Source organism: Fusarium pseudograminearum, chromosome 1 (assembly GCF_000303195.2).
Source record: "Fusarium pseudograminearum CS3096 chromosome 1, whole genome shotgun sequence".
Classification (NCBI taxonomy): Eukaryota; Fungi; Ascomycota; class Sordariomycetes; order Hypocreales; family Nectriaceae; genus Fusarium; species Fusarium pseudograminearum.
The window spans coordinates 3,893,351-3,910,081 of record NC_031951.1 but is presented as its reverse complement, the minus strand read 5'-3'; the positions used below and the strand labels follow the sequence as shown (position 1 = coordinate 3,910,081).

Sequence of the window (16,731 nt, the reverse complement as noted above, 5' to 3'; positions counted from 1 at the left end):
TGTAGGTACGTACCTTGCCTAAGCTGCTCACTTCAAAGAAAGCACAGCGTCATCCCCACGGTGCCTGCCTGCACTGCGCTGTGAGTGGAGAAAGAGCTTATCTAATGCTCTAGTGACGTTGCACGGCAGCCAATTCCGGGCCCATCTGCCTGGAAGGCTGTCACAGCCACGGTTGAGCGCCACACAAGACAAGACCGAAACGTTATCTGGCCTAAAGTTGAATGCGCCACATCACCACCACTTTAGCTGTATTACTTACGGATACTGTTGTACCTTAATCTGCAATCTGTATTAATCAATCCCACCCTCTCAGTCCACGGCCGGCTCGAATTATTTCTTTAACACTCGTTTTAATTGCAGCACGTAAATACATCGTGTTTTTCGTTTCACAAATCTATTATTCATCATGTTCAACCTTGATTGGAACGACCTCCTCCCCTTGGCATATGTTGCCGTGCTGGGCGGCTCACTCATGGCATTCTCGACTATCTACCGGAAACGCCAGGCCGGTATGTTCTTGAAAAGCACTGAACCAAGGAGATAAATCGAACAGACACTAACTATCTTGAACAGCTGAGAGTGCCAACCTGGCCCCGTGGTTTGGCCCTCATCTCCAACGCAACGTCTACCTGTCCCTGCTGCACCTCGAAGACGGCAGTGAAAAGAGCCCCAAGGTTCCCGAGAGTGTTCTCCGCGCTGCTTTGTTGCGCCGTGCCGTCGAGGATATCCGCCGTCTTATCCAGGTCAAGTCAGCCAAGCAAGCCTGTGGTTCATTGTTGGCAAAAGGCAGTGTAGGCGATGATCTGTGGCAGCGATTCCAGCGCGCTGAGAAGGAGATGGAGGAGGAGTTGAGAGATGTCGTCACAGAGGTATACCCCCCCGTCTATTCTGGCGCATGCGCTTAAAGGTGGTGTTGAGAACGTCTTGCTGATTTTAACCTAGGCCAATGCCCTTGCTCCCAACTGGGGCCAGTCCATCTTCCAATCCGCCCACGAGATGACCGCCAATGCTGCCATGCGCAGTTCGATCGAGGAGATTCTTGCCCAAGCCGATTCAGAGAAGCAGTGGTGGGAGAAGCGCCGAGGACAGATCCAGACAGAGTTCATGAAGGAGCTCGATTCTGAGCAGAGCTCCTCCGCCAAGGCCACCAGCGAGGAGGATGCTGTTTTGGTTGAGGACCCTTCAAACTAGCGACAACAATCAAACAAAGGTGGAGTTGCAGCGACGGATTACACGGATAAAGATGTCTTTATGTACACACAATTTTGAACCTGTTTCCCCCATATGGGTTTGTATAGTATACCAGGTGTCACTTATGCCAATGGCAAGGCGCACACTCAGTGTGCATCAGGGATGGCGATGAGAGGAGCCAACATCAAGCGGCGTTGTAGGTGTTTTTCCTTTTTGAAAATAGTAGCATGGGCTTCTTCTCTATTGATATATGGCTTGCCTTTCACTTCTGTACTCCTATGAAAATGCAATGATGCGCGCTGGCTAGTAGGCCATGTCTAGCAATGCGACCTCCTAGATGCAAACGAAAAAAAAAATTACCGAAATCAAAATATATGCAAAACTTCCTTTAGACCCAGAAACACCAACTGACAAAAAAACATATTATTACCCCAAGTTGACCAAACCAACGCCAGCTGTCCCTTGCTTGATGCAGATCAGGAAAAGTGCTTGCGCCTCCAAAGATCCTCCTCGGCCGCGAGTCTCGCTCTGCGTGCCTCTGCCAGGATCTCATCCTCGGTCTTGAGCAGGATGGGCGATTCGCAGCCTCGGAGGCCAATAAACTTGCCCATCTTGCGCCGTTTCTCCTCAAGAGGCAGATCAGACTGCCACGCAACAGGGCAGGGATACTGGTTCGTAAAGGGGCTGGGTGTCCTCTGATGGTAGAAATGGGCGAGAGACTCTAGCTGCTCATCGGTGAGTAGCCAGAAGTTGAGGACGGTAGTGGGAAATGAAGGATGGACAGCGCCTGTCGTGAGTTGGACTAGAGGTGCCAGTGGTAGAGCCATCTGTTCTAGCTTGCGTTGGAGACTCGGGTTCTTTGCAAGCCGTCGCTGAGCAAATGCCTGGCGGTGCCTGGAAGGGATCTCGCCTCGCATCATAGTGGCGGTTTGGTCGGTGTTGATAAGAAGAATGAGAGGTTGGTCGTTTTAGAGTTGAGTAGAATAGCCTCGAGCTTTCTTTTTGTAGATCAAGAGCTCCAGTCTCTTGTTGCCTCCCAAGATTGACGTTTCTGAATAAGAATGGTCCTTGAAGGTGAACAATGGTCAACGAATGAGTGGTGATGGTGAATTGGCTTTGGCGGGGTGGCTATCGACAGCGGTCTTCTCCGCAGTGTAGCTCAGTGAATGACAGCACCAACTGGAGTTTTGAGTTTTGTAGTCGAATCCTTGACTGGTATTTGTTGCTCGGACTATCCGCGAGGCTTGCCTGGAATCGAGGCGAAAAGTGACAGAGAAGGAGAAAGTCTAGTTAGAGAGAAGGAAGAAATGGAAGAAATGGAAAGAGATGTCTTGTGGTTAGATAGATGCTAGATACTCTTACACTTACTCTTGCGGGCGAAACCCCGCCTTCTTGTACGGAAAGACATGAGAAGCTAGGATCGCGAACAGCCAGTCGAACGTCTTTGTGACCGGAAGCCGTTCTCATTCTTGTTCTTGTTCTGCTCTGTTCTCTTTTTGGAAACAAAACCCCCGATGCACGCACGTACGCACGCGCACACCCCTTTGACCCAGACTCTTTCTCCAACAGCAGCTGTTCTGGGCAAAGCGGGCTTTGACAGCTCAGAGACCTGAACCTGGAGCCGCTTTGAGCTCTTCAACTCTGTGCTCCGTCTGGCCTGGCGTGGTCTGCCACACTTGTAGTCTTTGGAACTAAAAAGCCTTTCCTGCCAGCGCAGAGAGTAGACGGACCCGGCTCCAGGTAAGACTCTGGGCTTATTAGTGGGTGTCGAAACTGAGACAGACAACCTAGACTCTACTGCACTACAGTGTAGAGAGGCTACTGGACCAGACGCAATTGGGTTGGTCTGGAGGCGCTTGGTTTATTCAAGCAAGAAACACCAACAAACGATGGCGTGGAATGTGACTTGGTGGTCATGACTCAAAGGTCATGTCTCGGACAAGACAATGATGGGGTCAAGATAAATCGTGTTTACCGCCTTTTATTAATACTTCATTCTTTCTTTTGTTCCTCTTTTGACCAATTCATTGACCTCCATCCATAGTGTACATACCTACACTACAATACGTAGACACCATAATTAGCAAAACTCACATGATGCTTTGTCCTATGCAGTTCGCTCCGCTCCCGGTGTCTAGTCTTATTCTACTGCTGCATGTCTTGCATTCTGCTGCGTTGGCTGTCCTCGACAATCTCCAATTGCAACCCTTCCAGCCACCTGGTGTCTTAGACTGACGACACTTTCTTCTTCCGTGGCCATAAACTCAACTTCGGTCTTCATTAGATGCGAAAAATCACAAGCAAGTGAAAAAAAAAAAGCCTGCTACTGAGACATGATTAATTCCGTCCCTCCCCCTCCTCACAAAAGCCCACAAAGAGCCACCTTTATTTGCGCTTGCAGTCTCCCAAGTGCTCATTCTTTATCGCCATGTCTCTCTTTTGGCAAACTCTGTCAGCCAATTGCAAATGCAAACATGCTTAGAGCCACTTCAGCTTGGCAATATGGTCCGCTTTCTTCTTGCTTGCTTTGACAAATCCCAAAGCCCTCAGCTCTGCCAGCGCACGGTAGAACAGGACCAGCGACTTGCGTTCGTCCGCTTCCTCGTTGCTGATCAGTGCGGAAAACGCAGCCCATAAATCTGCCACGTTGATGAGGCTTCCAGTCTCCGTGTATAGGCGGTATAAAAGCGCAGTGGCTGGTAACGTTGCTGGGGTTTCTCCATCCCCTGGCTTACAGCATGAACATGACAGGTAATCGTGGGGTCTTGAGAGGCTGCGCTCCAAGATGGTCCGCGGGCGAGGCACAAATACATCCCGCGATGGCGCTCGAGAATCGTATAGCCAGCTTTCCGACAACAAAAGAGAGCCGGGCTTGGGAGCCTGAACATGCTCGATAAGCAACGCTGTGACGTCGTTAACAATCTGAGTAAGCTGCATGTCCTCCTCTGTAAGTGCCGCTGAATCGTGGCTAAGTTGAACCCTTTGTGCAATGACAGTGGTTCGTACAATCTTGCTCTGGCCACTATACTTGCTTCGTAGCGTGATGCCCTCTGTTTGTGCCTTTGCATGTAGCTGTTCCAAGCTCATGAGTTGCCTTGATAGTGCATTTTGAAAGTTGATGTCTGTCTGCTTTGTTGCTGGGCCGAGTAGCAGATCAACCTCTCCGTTTCGCAAAATTGCGATCGCCTTACGAAGCAGAGCCAGCAACTCGTTGGCATCCATGCGTTGTACCGAATCGACAGCCCTCGAGCTTTCTGTTATTGAGATGCCCTCGTCCATAGCCTCAACATAAGCTCTTGAAAGCTCAATATCCTGGGCTTCTGCTTCCCTGAGAATAAGCAGTGCCCGTAAGAAGTTTTCGATATGCTCTTGTCGAGAGGTAAGGCTATTTTGAACTTGCGAGACAAGGAAGTCATTATTTTCGAGTAGATCCTTGGCATATTGTACGTTATCCAATACTCCAGTCTCTACTGCCCTCTCAACATTTTCTCTGAAAGAGTTCGTGTGTCGAATTGCTTCAATGTGCTCTGCTTGGAAAGATGTCGCATGGGAAAGAACACTTAGAGGATTCGCGTAAAAGTGACACATGTAAGCGTACTGTCGCTGTTAGTAAGAATTCAATATTGTTTAAGATGTGTAGAACTTACCTTCAAGGACATGGTAAAAGTTTGGATGCCTGAGACCTGGTCATGTTGTCGGTCCAACATGCTGTGAAGAAGCGACGTGCCCATTAACACAGGAGTATCCGACGCTGCCACGGCGGCTTTGAAGACGGTCTCAAGAATTGCCGAGGTCTGGATCACGTCGAATTGTGCTCCGTAAATCTGCTGGCATGCAGCCTTGAGCAACCTAGCTTGGAGGAGCTCAACTGATGTGGCGATACCAAAGAGGAGAGTAAAGGGGATACGTGGACGCCAAGAGCTTGAAGGGTTAGCAGGCAAGAAGGAGTCTCAAGAAAGGAAAACATACTTGAAGAGAATGATCAACTCGGACAACAGACTGCTGTCGAAGCCTTCGCTGTCTTGAAATGCAACAAAGACATGCTCGCAGTTCTGTGACTTGATGGATGCGTGCAAGGCCTCAAGATCATAGTCGAGATATCGTCGTCCCTGTGACATATGAGAATGGTATTCGTTCTGTCAAGTTATATGACTTACCTCACGGCCATCCCCAACTTGGAGATCATCGTCCTCATCATCTGAGACTTTGGCGGTGACATCTCGAATAACCTTCTTCAATGTCGCTTTGAGAGTTGATGCTTCCGAGGACCGCAGACCGACAAACTTGCTTGGCGTGGTTTGTTGAAGTGTCTCTGATAGCTGCTGAAAGAGAAGGTCCTGTGAAGCAATGTTGGGTCCGGTGATGATGAAAGCTGATGGGACCCTATCCCCACTGTACGAGAATTAGGGGCTGCATGCATATGAATGAGCTCTGGGTTGGGTTCTTACGAGTCTGTCACTGCATCCTTGACGAAATCGCTGACTTCGTGGAGAGTTTCCAAATTCGAAGTTTTGAGAATTTCCTAGTTTTATGTAAGAATAGTTTCACAGAAAGAAATCTCATAGACTCACCTGGATGCGTTCATCAACCTTGGTCCAGCTCTCCTGAAACAGGGTCTCCCTTAACTGGACAAACTCAGGCTTCTCGGCTCCATTGAGCAGAGGCACGAAGGGCGATGAGTCTTTGATAAATTCTTCGTCTTTCTGAGCTTGCCTTGACACTCTTTTGCGTTTGGCGGACTTCTTCTGCGTCCCATCGTCTTCAGGGTCAAAAATATAGGCAACCTGTCTGTTGCATTAGCGGAAATGGTCCATGAACCTTGGAACAGGGTTATATGTTAGGTACCTGATGATCCTCTTGACTGTATGCCTCTTGTTCCATTTCTTCATGTGTCATGATTAGTTCTTTGATAACGCCGATAATGTCAAAATTCTAGAGATGAAACTCATGAAGCTCAGTTTAGTATTAAAGGCCAACGCGTTTCCAGACGGTGAGCGCGTGCCATGACACTGTATTACGCACTGTATCCCTAGCCACCGCTACTAACAGACTGCCTGTAGGTGTTAATGATGGCCAACCCAGGCATGGCATCGACACGACATGACACAGGCCTCAGGGCATCAGAAATATTGACCGCCATGAACATAAGACACAAAATTATTAGGGCAGCTTATGCCACTTAGACTATGCTTCTTAGACTACTTATTTCTATACCCTAAGGCTTAGGAGGCCAACTTTTCTGCTACTCACTAGACAGGTAGTAACAGCACGGCGGTGTGAAAAAAAGCAATTTGCCATAGTTTCTTGAATATATAAATTTCATCCTCGAGTACATCTAGTTCTTTGTCCCGTTCATCATCTGTATGCCATTGCTCACCAAGTCCACCTTCGTTTGATGCGCCTCCTCTCAAAATTCATCTTATCCTCGAGCTTCACATCTCATGTCATATATCACCTTGACGATGTGAGCCCTTCCTATCCTCTGGTTCAAAGAAACCCATATTAGACGAGGCTCTGAGTCCCAGCACCCTCAGTTTTTTTGCCGTTTGTACACCCCTGGAAAAGACATTTCTTGCCCCCATCCCTGCCGAGCCCATCACGACTGAAGCGAGTCGCGGCGCAGCTCTGCCACCAAATTTGGCAGATATTCATACAGATAGCGAAAAAGACGCGATGAAGTAAGTCACTTTTACCACAACTGAAAAAAGAGAAGACCGTAAGAAAAGGTAAAAGAGACGGAAAATACCAGTACTGGTAGACCATAACCTTGACGCCACGAACGAATTTGTTCTAAATCACAATGAGCCTCGCAACACCATAATTATCCTAAGCTGCGGTTTCAACAGGCTCAGCGGGAACGACAGTCTTGATTTATGTTAGCAAGGTGAAATCTGGTCCGCGTCAAGGCCAACACTTACGTCATCGTCCTTCTTCTCTTCAGAAGCCGAGGCTTGTGGTGTCTCCTCAATCTTCTCCTCTTCAGACTTGTCGTCCTCATCAGGCTTCTCAACCTTGGGCTCAGAGACCTTTGGGGCCTCAGACTTGGGCTCCTCGGTGGTCTCCTTACCGCTGTCGTCCTTCTTCTCGTCTGGCTTGGCTTCCGAGTTGCCGTTCACACCGTTGGTGGACTCTCCAGCGGGAGCTGCGGTTTCGGCAGTCAAAAGCTTATTCCACTTGTCCAAAAGAACTTGCGAACGGTCCTTGAAATGGAATTCGTCCTCGCGTGGGATTGACTCCAGCTTGAGGATGGCCTTGAGAACCTTGTTGATCTTGGTCGTGCGGATGATAGACACCTCCAAATCCTTCAGTTTCTCCAGCATAGTGACGTACTCGGACATCTGCTCCATCTCGGTTTCCTGGGGCTGCTGATCCCTGGTGAGGAGACCCCGTTGAAGCTTATGTCGGAGGTAGAGTACCTCTTTCTATTTAGTAGTTAGCGCTATCCAAAGCTGTTGCATGAGTGGCATCTCTGTACCTCTTTCTGATGTCGTCTCTCCTCGGGAGTCACCTTGGCCTTTTTATTGCCCTCGGTCTTCGTATCGGTAGTCTTCTTGACCTTAACCTTGGTTTTGGCAGCAGAATCTTCTTTAGCCTTGGGAGTGCCGTTAGCAGCCTTGGGAGTGGACGTGTTAAGCTTAATCTTGGGCTTCTTTACAGATTCAGGCTTCTGTGGTGTCTGGTTCCAGAACAATTAGCATATTGGTTTGAGACAGAGATGTAAGGGTCGTGCTTACGTTCACGTCATCCTCAGCCTTGCGCTTCTTGGACTTTGATTTCTCGGTTGTAGCATCATCAACATCCTCCATATCAACATCGTCGTCAGAAGCCTTGGCCTTTCCCTTCTTGGCTTTCTTGGGTGTTGCTGCAGCTTGCTGCTTTGCAATGTATTCCTCTTGGAATTGCTTCAGCATATCCTTGTAGGTATCCAGATCATTATGTTCAGAGGCGCGCGTGAATGCCTCTTTGAGATCCTTGCGCATCTTCTCGGTAATGGTTTCCAGAGCCTTCTCAGGTGTGAGCTCTGTAAGTAGTGTGTTTGGCACCCAGCCACTGTATTGAGGTCAGAGAGAGCCCAGGATCCCAATATGGGGAACTTACAATTCATTTGTGTGGAGATACATGACAGGGAAGGTTCTGTCGTTGACACGTTTGCCACCGTCAGCATAGGCCTCTGTGTATGTGCCATCAGGCCGCGCTGCAGCTACTGGGCGACTATCGACCAGAGCTTGTGGCAGCATTGATTCATCGCAAATGATGGCAGGCCAAGCGGGAAATCCCTTGAGCTTGACTAAGAAGTGGTCTCCTGGTTTGGCGTCCAGATGTGTGAGGCGCGCCTTGGAGGCCTTCTTGCTCAGGCTCTTGCGGTTGTTGCCGCCAGTTGACTTGCGTCGATTGTTCTTGCCCTTTGCTGAGGCAGTTTCGATGGCAGCGTTTTCGGCTGTCTCGCCATCGACAGATGGGGCAGAATTCTCTGTCTTGGTCTCCCCGGCAGCCGGGGTCTCGGGCGCGTCCTTCATTTCGATGTCGGCACCTTCGTCAGCGGGCTTTGGTTCTTCGGTCGCGTCTGTGTTTTCGACAGTCTTCTCTGGACTTCCGGCTTCGTTGTTTCCTGATTGCGCAGCATGGTCAGCATAAGTCTGACAGAGGGAAGGACGCGCCTGTGCACAAGAGCACGCGAAAAATCAGGGCGTGGTTTCAACAGTGAATCGACCAAGCGCGCAGTAGACACCGGGCACACCGTGATCATGACTTACCCTCGGCGACCTTTGTTTCCTCCTTGTTTGCTTCAGCGTCGGCCATCGCGGCGTCTTCTCCGGTTGATGATGGCTCCGTGGGCTTCTCGGTTGAAGGAGCCTCCTGCGCGTCAGGAGCAGGAGCCTCAATTTCAGGCTTCTCGGTAAGCTGATCCGACATTATGCAAATGGATATGGTGTTTCGCTGGTCAATGTACACAGCAACTAGAGATGTAATTCCAGTTGGGAAAAGACAGGCGAACGCGTAGCTGAAGACGTATCGCGCGCGTCAATGGGGCGCAAGATTCGTAGCGCGATGAGGACTTGTTAATGAAATTGTTGCACAATTGATGAAAGAAAGGTGCTTCGTCGAGATGCTGGGGTGTTGGAGGTGACGAAAGAAAAAACGCTGGTACGAGTTAACAGGTTCGGCCTGAGCAAGGGAAGCACTTTCAAACGTCACCAGAGGATTGGCGGTCACGTGATGAGTATCTGGACTGGAAGACAGCCTGGTGGGTAACAGAAAACTTATGAGGATACAAAAATAAATCGCCTAAAGGTTAGTTATGAATCGCATAAGCTGACCTACTAATTTCGTCCCTTATGGCTCCTGCGGCCAGCTTTTCCGATACCCTGAGGGGCCTGGCGGCGTCATCAGCAACCCAACCCCAACCCCAGGCTCTTTCTTTCTCACACGACATCAAAGGCCAACCGCGTAGTCGACGCTGATTCGGCGCCTAGGTATACGAGACCAACTCAAGGGCGCGTCCCCTAGTCTCTTTCCCCAGCATCTTCGCTCCCTCCGCCCTGGCAATGTCACGTCGACGGTCTGGCCGTGACTGGACGCGTTTGGTGTTGTGAATACTTATCTCAACCCTTCACGCCTCTTAAACTCGTGTGGCACCATTGAACATCCGCACAACTCAACTTGTATCGGCAAAACTCCCCTTAAAGAGCACATCTCAGTCACACACAATGTTCCGGGCCATCGTCCCAGTTGATAGATTCGAATATTATAACCCTAAATTCGCATTCGTAGTTCTGCAGTAGTGTACAAAGCCATTGCTGGCCATCGTAGTGGTAATTGGGGTAGGCAATGAGCTTTTTACTCATCGTCTTCGTCCTCATCCTCCTCATCATCATCGTCCACGTCCATGCCTTCGGCAACTGTGACCGAGAATTCCCGCTCTTGATCGACGCCAACATAGCTATCACTCATTAGGAACAGCTTCAGGTCATGCTCACCCTCTGACGGCACAGTGTACTCGAGCCGAACGCTCAGCTCCCGCCCGATCGTCACTCGCTTAATAGCCAAGAGGGTCTTGGTCTTCTCTTCTCCAACAACCAGCCACCAATTCTCCATCTTCTTGGAGGGGTAGAATGGTGCGTGGACAGTAGAGTCATGATCAGCGTCTTCCTCCTCCATATTGCGAGCAATCTTGATGTTCAAGTAAGCGGGTTCACGAGCCCTGATTTCGTCCTCATCCAGAACCTCGTGCTCGAGCTCAAGGTCGGGATACTTGTCGTTTGTGAAGTTAGCCGCCTCTGCCAATTGGTTTTGTGACATGCCAAGTCGCTTGACGAGCTTATTATAATCAGCGTTCTCTTCCGGATTCATGGCCTCCATGAAATCAAAGATGTCCTTGATTCTGCGAAGACTGTTAGCAGATGCCTCAATTTCCAAATCACAAGGTTTTACATACCCAAACTCATTAGCCACCTTGACAACCTCCGGAGAGAAGTGAGGGATCTGCTTGAGAGGGCTATCACGGTCCCACATTGCTTGAACAATCATTTGCGACATCTCCATGGCACTCATGGCATTGAGATGCCCCTCTGAAGACAAAATATCGACCATGGCGCTGAGGAGACTCAGGATCTTGGTCAGTAGAATCTCCTGGTCCTTTGCCAAGTCAATTGGCAACTGCATGCGGGAGAAATGTGCCTGAAGCAGAACGAAAGACTTGAAGTGAGGTGAATCATAAACAACTTCAGACATCTTGACAGGAACTCGGTCGTAGATACGTCGCAACAGGCTATCCTCGTGACGTCGAATCTGGATCGTCTCAAATTCGGTAGCCGAAGTGACAATCTCCATAATACCCTTGAGCTTTGTACGGGCGCCCAACGAAAGGATGAAGGTCTGCATGGTGATGTAAGAAATGTTGTAGTAAGCGGCAATCATGGCGGCATTCTGAGGTGCGACAGATCCATCGTCTTCATCAAAGTCAATAATCTTGGACTCGCTAAGCTCGCGCAGAGTTGTTTCAACCAAATCAGACATGTAGTTGCTGAGGCCTTCATGTGTTGTGCTGGTCAAGCTGTAGTAGCTAGGGTTGGCGAGCAGCCTTCGGTAGAAATATGTAAAGGTGGTCCAGTTGATCGCATCATCACCAGACTCGATCATCTTGGTGCTGATTTCCGTCACGAAAACATCATGCAAGTAATTGTGCAGGTGTGACTCGACGGGAAGAGCCTCGTTAAGGAACTTCTTGTAGTACTCGCGCTTGACCTGGGGCAGCATGAGAACACCACGGCCGCGACCATCCTTGGACGGGCGAAGGGCTTTGCCAAACATATGTAGCACTTCGCTAAGAGGGTAATCAACATATCGGTGCTCACGACCATCAAAGTACTGCGTGCCCATGACTATCACGAGGTGGGCGGTGCTGTTCAGCTCCCAACAGACATCTCGAGACGCAACAAGGACCTGGATTGCACCGTTGTCATAAAGATGCTTGACAATCCGCTTATCACTCTGACTAAGGGCCTCGTGGTAGTAGCCAACACCGTGCGAGAGCGCCTCGGCAAGCGCCTCCTCGTTAATGCGATCAAGCAGAGGTTGCATTTGTTCCACCTCGGCATGAAGGAAACGATCCTCGTCGTCGTCGGCAAACGCTGCGGCCAGGATATCTCGGGCGGTTGCTCGAGTCTGCTTGCGGCTGGGTACAAAGACCATAGCAGGCTTGTCAGGGCACATCTGTGTGACAGCCAAGTATGTGGGCTTGGCCATTGCCAGCATAAGGGAGGGGAAGTGGGTGTTGGTAAATGACTGAAGGTGAAGCTCTAATGGCACTGGTCGGACATGGGGGCTGAAGTTGTAGATGTCATGCTTCTTCGCATCAATCCATTCACCAATGTCTCGGGCATTTGCTAGCGAAACACTCAGTGCGATAATTCGTAAGGGCAACTCAGTTTGTGTACGGATATAGTGCATACGAGAGACAATGGTCTCGTACACATAGCCCTGGGAGTCGCCAAGCAAGTGAAGCTCATCAGCGATGAAGAGCTCAACTGTCTGGACGTTCTTGCGTCGCTTCCATTGTCTAGACAGCACATCCCATTGGGTGGGTGTTGCCAGGATCAAATCACCCTTCTCCAAAAGCTTGAGATCTGTGGCTGTCTCGCCAGTCAGCTTTACAATCTCCTTGCCACCGTTAAGGGAACTGAGTCGCTTCTGCCAATCTTGAAGGCGAGAGTCGACAAGAGATTGGAAAGGAGCAATGTATACGGCACGCCCAGCTTCTCCCTTGGTCCAGTGTCTGAGAAGAGCAAACTCAGCGCATACGGTTTTGCCGCTGCCGGTGGGGGCTCCAACAAAGATGTTCTGGTCCGTCTTGTAAAGCGAGTTGAACGTTTGTGTCTGTATGCGGTTGAACTGCTTCCATGAAGGGTAGAGATTGACATAGTCCTGGACCTTGAGAGCGGCAACGGGAAGGGGCTGGAGCTCTAGAAGTTCGGTATGGGGGGGGAACTTCTCGGGCAAGATCAGCTTATGGAAGGCAACAGGAAGTCTGGTCTCAGAATGCATCCATCGGTCAGAGATAACCGAAACGAAGTAATTGGGAGGCATAGGGTCGGTGATGGGTACTGTGAAATCGACAATGTGCTCGTTCTGCTCCGATTCGGCGTATTCCTTACGTAACAAGAAGGTATCATGGTAAAGGATATCCTCTCCGTCGCAATCCTCGACCAAGATCCAGAAGCTCTCAGCAGCACCATGGATGGAATCGTCCCATTCAAAGTTAGGGCTGATGCTGAGCTCGACACGCAGCATCGATCTAGTCATGGGCTGGACCTGCGCTTGAACCTCAACACGGGGGAATTTGGATACTAGGCCACAGACAGTTCGACCAGCTCGGGGCAAACCGAGGAGCTCGCCCATGCGAGGGGGGTCCAGGTCGAAATAGCTACTCCAAGATACGTCAATCTTTTCGACCTTCTGGAGAACGTCCCTGGGACACGAGGGGAATTGGCGTAGGGGAGACATTGTAGGCCACATGCGCTTCTCAGCCATCTTGCAAAGGTCCAGAGCTGTCTTGGCAACGGAGGCCCAACCCTTCTTCAAAGCAATCTCAAAGATAGCACGCAAGATACGGCCAGCGGATTGTGTGACATATACCATATCAGCCATCAAGGCCAAACCTTCGAGCTTGAGGCGTGAGATGTACGCTTGCAGAAGCACGTTAATCTTGGCATGAGGCTCCTCAATGCTTTCCTTTACAGGAATGGGCACTCGTCCTAGTAGTTTCGCCAGTTCCAGCTTTTCGTCCTGTCGAACCGGGATATACTTAAACTCAGCGCTGAGAGCAAATACACGGAAGAGTTCGATGGTTGTAATGGAAGGCTGAATAAGGTTGTTGTATGTCTCCATAGATCCGAAGGTGATGTAATAGTGAGATGCAATACGGCCCAGCTCTGTGGACTGTAGCTTTCCTGTCTTCTCGTCATACTTGATCAGGTTTGACTTGCGCAAAACCATAGCTGCCGAATGAATCAGATCGACACGTTTCTGCTCAAGGGCATCGTCGTCTTCATATTCTGCGCCAACCTGATAAAGACCAGGGGACCGCAACATTCTAACAAACAGATATGTGTAGCCTAGCCATTCGACACCCTCATCACGAGTCCTGACGTTGCCGAGTACAACCTCGGCGTTCAAATTGTCCACCAGCTTGCTAACAAACTGACTTTCGATTGGAAGCTGTTGGTTCAGAAGCGAGAGATAGTACTGCATTTCACTTTGTGTTGTGATAATGATACCTTCACCATATGTGTCATATTGGGGTCGACCAGCACGTCCCAACATCTGGAGAACATCCTGAGGGCTGAGTTCAACCCAGCTACCCTTTTCGGGAGAGTAAACTTGCGTTCCCTTGATAATGACGGTGTGGGCAGGCAAGTTAACACCCCACGCCAATGTAGCAGTACACACCAAAACCTGGATAGCACCACGAGCGAAAAGGTCCTCAACATCTGTCCTGTCGGCTCTGCTCATACCAGCGTGATGAATACCGAAGCCGTAGGGCAGGATATCTTTCAGATCCTGGTCAGTTGCCTGGGAAGATGCCTCCTCAAGAACCTCACGACTGCCAGCATCATGACGAAGGATTTGATGGATTGTGTCTGACTCGACGGCCTTGTCACGAATGTAGCGGGCAGTCTTTGCAGTCTCCTTTCGGGAGTGAACAAAAATAAGCATCTGGTTGCGGTTCGTGCCTACATGCTCAATGACCTTGTTGTAGCAAACATCATTCATGGTCTTCAGTTGCCTGATAGCTTTACGGTCGGTGACACCAACGAACTCCTGTCGCAGAGGACAAGGTCTGTAGGATCCGTCAAAATGGAAGAGGCCCTTCTTTGTGTCAACTCGCAAGAAACTTGCGACATCTTTGTAGTTGGGGAGGGTGGCAGACAGACCGAGAATTCTGACGGGTTCGCCAGTCTGCTCGGTCTTGCGAATAGTTCGGCTGACAATGCTCTCCAACACAGGACCACGGTCGTCGTGCAGTAGATGGATTTCATCGATGATGATAAGGCGTACGAGATTGGTGTAGGTCAGGTCGTTGGACTTTCTGGTAATAACATCCCACTTCTCGGGTGTAGTGACAATGATCTGAGTCTCAGCGATTTGTTGCTTGGTGAGTTGACGATCACCCGTCAACTCTGCAACCCTGATGCCATATGGCTCAAGTCGTTTACCTAGATTGCCGACCTGCTCCTGGACAAGCGCCTTGAGAGGGGCGATACAGACGATCTTGAAAGCATCAAGATCGATATCGCCAGTCTCGGGATCACGGTGCTTGCCAATCTCTCGAAGAATCGTGAGCATACCAACATTTGTCTTTCCACTACCAGTGGGGGCACAGACAAGCATGTTTCCGTCATCGTCGAACGCAGAAGGGTAACACTTTGACTGGATCTTGTTCAGAGACTGGTTTTGGCTGAAGGGGATTCGTGCCCACTCAGGCATATCGGTAATGGGCATCGAGACATCGCCGGGTTCGTTGCGTTTCTTGGGCGTAGGGATGTGAATCTCTTCATAACCCTTGAAAGTTCTCTTTGTCGAACCCTCTGGTAGTCGGACCTTGGGGTTTGTCATGAGATGATTTCCCTGATCGAATACCAAGTTGTCAAGGTTTATGAGCTTTCGGGGCTGAAGTCCGCCAACAAGCTGGCCCTCAGCACGTTCAGTCTTGGGCGCTTCGGCTGAAAAGGAGGCTGGAACGTCAATGTCCATCTTGATGTCCATCTTGCCCTTCTTGCCGTCGGCAGTGCTCTTGCCCTTGAGCTCGTCCAGAATCCATTGTAAGCCTTCCGAAACCATCTCCCGCTCCACGTTGGCGCGTTCTTCAGGGGTCTCTGTGCGTGCCAACTTCGTAAGCCAGAAGACCTTTTCTCTGTTCTCAACTAGTTTCTGGACCAGCTCGTGGTGCTCGAAGTCGAACAGTTCCATGAGGTCGTTCTCAACCTCACGAAGAGACTTTTCTTCACCATCATCCCCAGGTTCTCCGGACAGGATCTGAAGTGCCGCCTTTGTCTTGTCGGTTTGTTCGTGGGCATCGGGGTACAGAGTTCCTATTTCACGCCGTAGCCAGAAGGCATCGATATCACGGGCTGGTACGCCGTGCTTCTCCTTTTCGCTCTGTTTTCCTCCTGAAGGTGCCGAGTCGAGGATCATCTCATCTCCCACATCAGCAACGGCATCTTCTGCCTTGGCCTCAGCATTCTCTTCCTCCTCTTCCTCCTCTTCTTCATCGTCGGATGACTCATCGCGGACCTCATTAACGAGGCCGCCCTCCTCGTCTTCGTCATCTTCGTCGAAGGCGACTGCGACACCTTGGCGCTCGTCTATTTCAGCATCGTCGCCGTCGGCGCCTCCCATAGCAACATCCTCGTCGTCGTCCTGGGCGTCGTAATCTGTGATCTTCTTGCCGAGATTCACCAGCTCGTTGAACTGCTTAGGGTTTAACGATACGCCGAGAATATCGTCAGTTTCTCGCTTCTTGTCCAGGTCTTTCAAGTCATCGTCCTTCAAATACTCCAGAACAGCGTCCGCCGCACTACGCACAACTTCATGTGGTACGTCGCCAAGATTGTTCGCTACTATGGTGATAATCAGGTCGAAGGTCGCCCGTGTCGCAGCCGTTCGCGGTCGGTATGTGATGCCTTCCACAAGAAGATCATTGGTGCCAAGGACTCCAGTCGATTGGGGGGCTTCGGCCTTTCGTCTTTTTTGCTCCCGCGCTAGGATATCCTCGCCTTCCCTTAGGCTGCCTCGCTCGATATCGGGCATGCCAGGCTGCTTCTTTGATTTTGGCGCGTCGTCGCGTGCAACTCGGGCGCCCATATCTCGAATACTCAAGCGTCCAGCCAACGACTCTGGATCACCAGTGGCCTCGTCAGTTCGTCTCGTGACAAAACGACGGTCGGCCTGGAGAACCAGGTTCGACATGGCCGAGTATTTGTACTGCGACACATCGCGATTTGCGTCGGACATGGTGGCTAGATTAATTAAGTAGATGAA

At 50.2% G+C, this 16,731-nt stretch overlaps 5 protein-coding genes across 5 annotated transcripts; 1 reads left to right on the top strand and 4 right to left on the bottom strand.

The window, feature by feature from the left end:
• Positions 1 to 406: 406 nt before the first annotated feature.
• On the top strand, positions 407 to 1,191 carry FPSE_01797 (uncharacterized protein; the record flags this gene model as incomplete). Its single annotated transcript, XM_009254916.1, has 3 exons — positions 407 to 509; positions 574 to 869; positions 943 to 1,191. 3 exons carry the CDS (start codon positions 407 to 409, stop codon positions 1,189 to 1,191), a joined length of 648 nt encoding a protein of 215 aa, XP_009253191.1.
• A 476-nt stretch (positions 1,192 to 1,667) lies between these two features.
• On the bottom strand, positions 1,668 to 2,111 carry FPSE_01798 (uncharacterized protein; the record flags this gene model as incomplete). Its single annotated transcript, XM_009254917.1, has 1 exon — positions 1,668 to 2,111. The coding sequence occupies one exon, from the start codon at positions 2,109 to 2,111 to the stop codon at positions 1,668 to 1,670; it is 444 nt and encodes a 147-aa protein (XP_009253192.1).
• A 1,558-nt stretch (positions 2,112 to 3,669) lies between these two features.
• FPSE_01799 (uncharacterized protein) lies at positions 3,670 to 6,087 on the bottom strand (the record flags this gene model as incomplete). Its single annotated transcript, XM_009254918.1, has 7 exons — positions 3,670 to 4,788; positions 4,839 to 5,112; positions 5,161 to 5,300; positions 5,349 to 5,583; positions 5,640 to 5,713; positions 5,763 to 5,975; positions 6,037 to 6,087. 7 exons carry the CDS (start codon positions 6,085 to 6,087, stop codon positions 3,670 to 3,672), a joined length of 2,106 nt encoding a protein of 701 aa, XP_009253193.1.
• Positions 6,088 to 7,017: 930 nt separating this feature from the next.
• FPSE_01800 (uncharacterized protein) lies at positions 7,018 to 9,105 on the bottom strand (the record flags this gene model as incomplete). The annotated part of the gene is made up of 6 exons (XM_009254919.1): positions 7,018 to 7,056; positions 7,110 to 7,613; positions 7,667 to 7,867; positions 7,926 to 8,241; positions 8,290 to 8,800; positions 8,946 to 9,105. 6 exons carry the CDS (start codon positions 9,103 to 9,105, stop codon positions 7,018 to 7,020), a joined length of 1,731 nt encoding a protein of 576 aa, XP_009253194.1.
• A 924-nt stretch (positions 9,106 to 10,029) lies between these two features.
• On the bottom strand, positions 10,030 to 16,704 carry FPSE_01801 (uncharacterized protein; the record flags this gene model as incomplete). The annotated part of the gene is made up of 2 exons (XM_009254920.1): positions 10,030 to 10,573; positions 10,628 to 16,704. 2 exons carry the CDS (start codon positions 16,702 to 16,704, stop codon positions 10,030 to 10,032), a joined length of 6,621 nt encoding a protein of 2,206 aa, XP_009253195.1.
• Between the last annotated feature and the right edge of the window lie 27 nt (positions 16,705 to 16,731).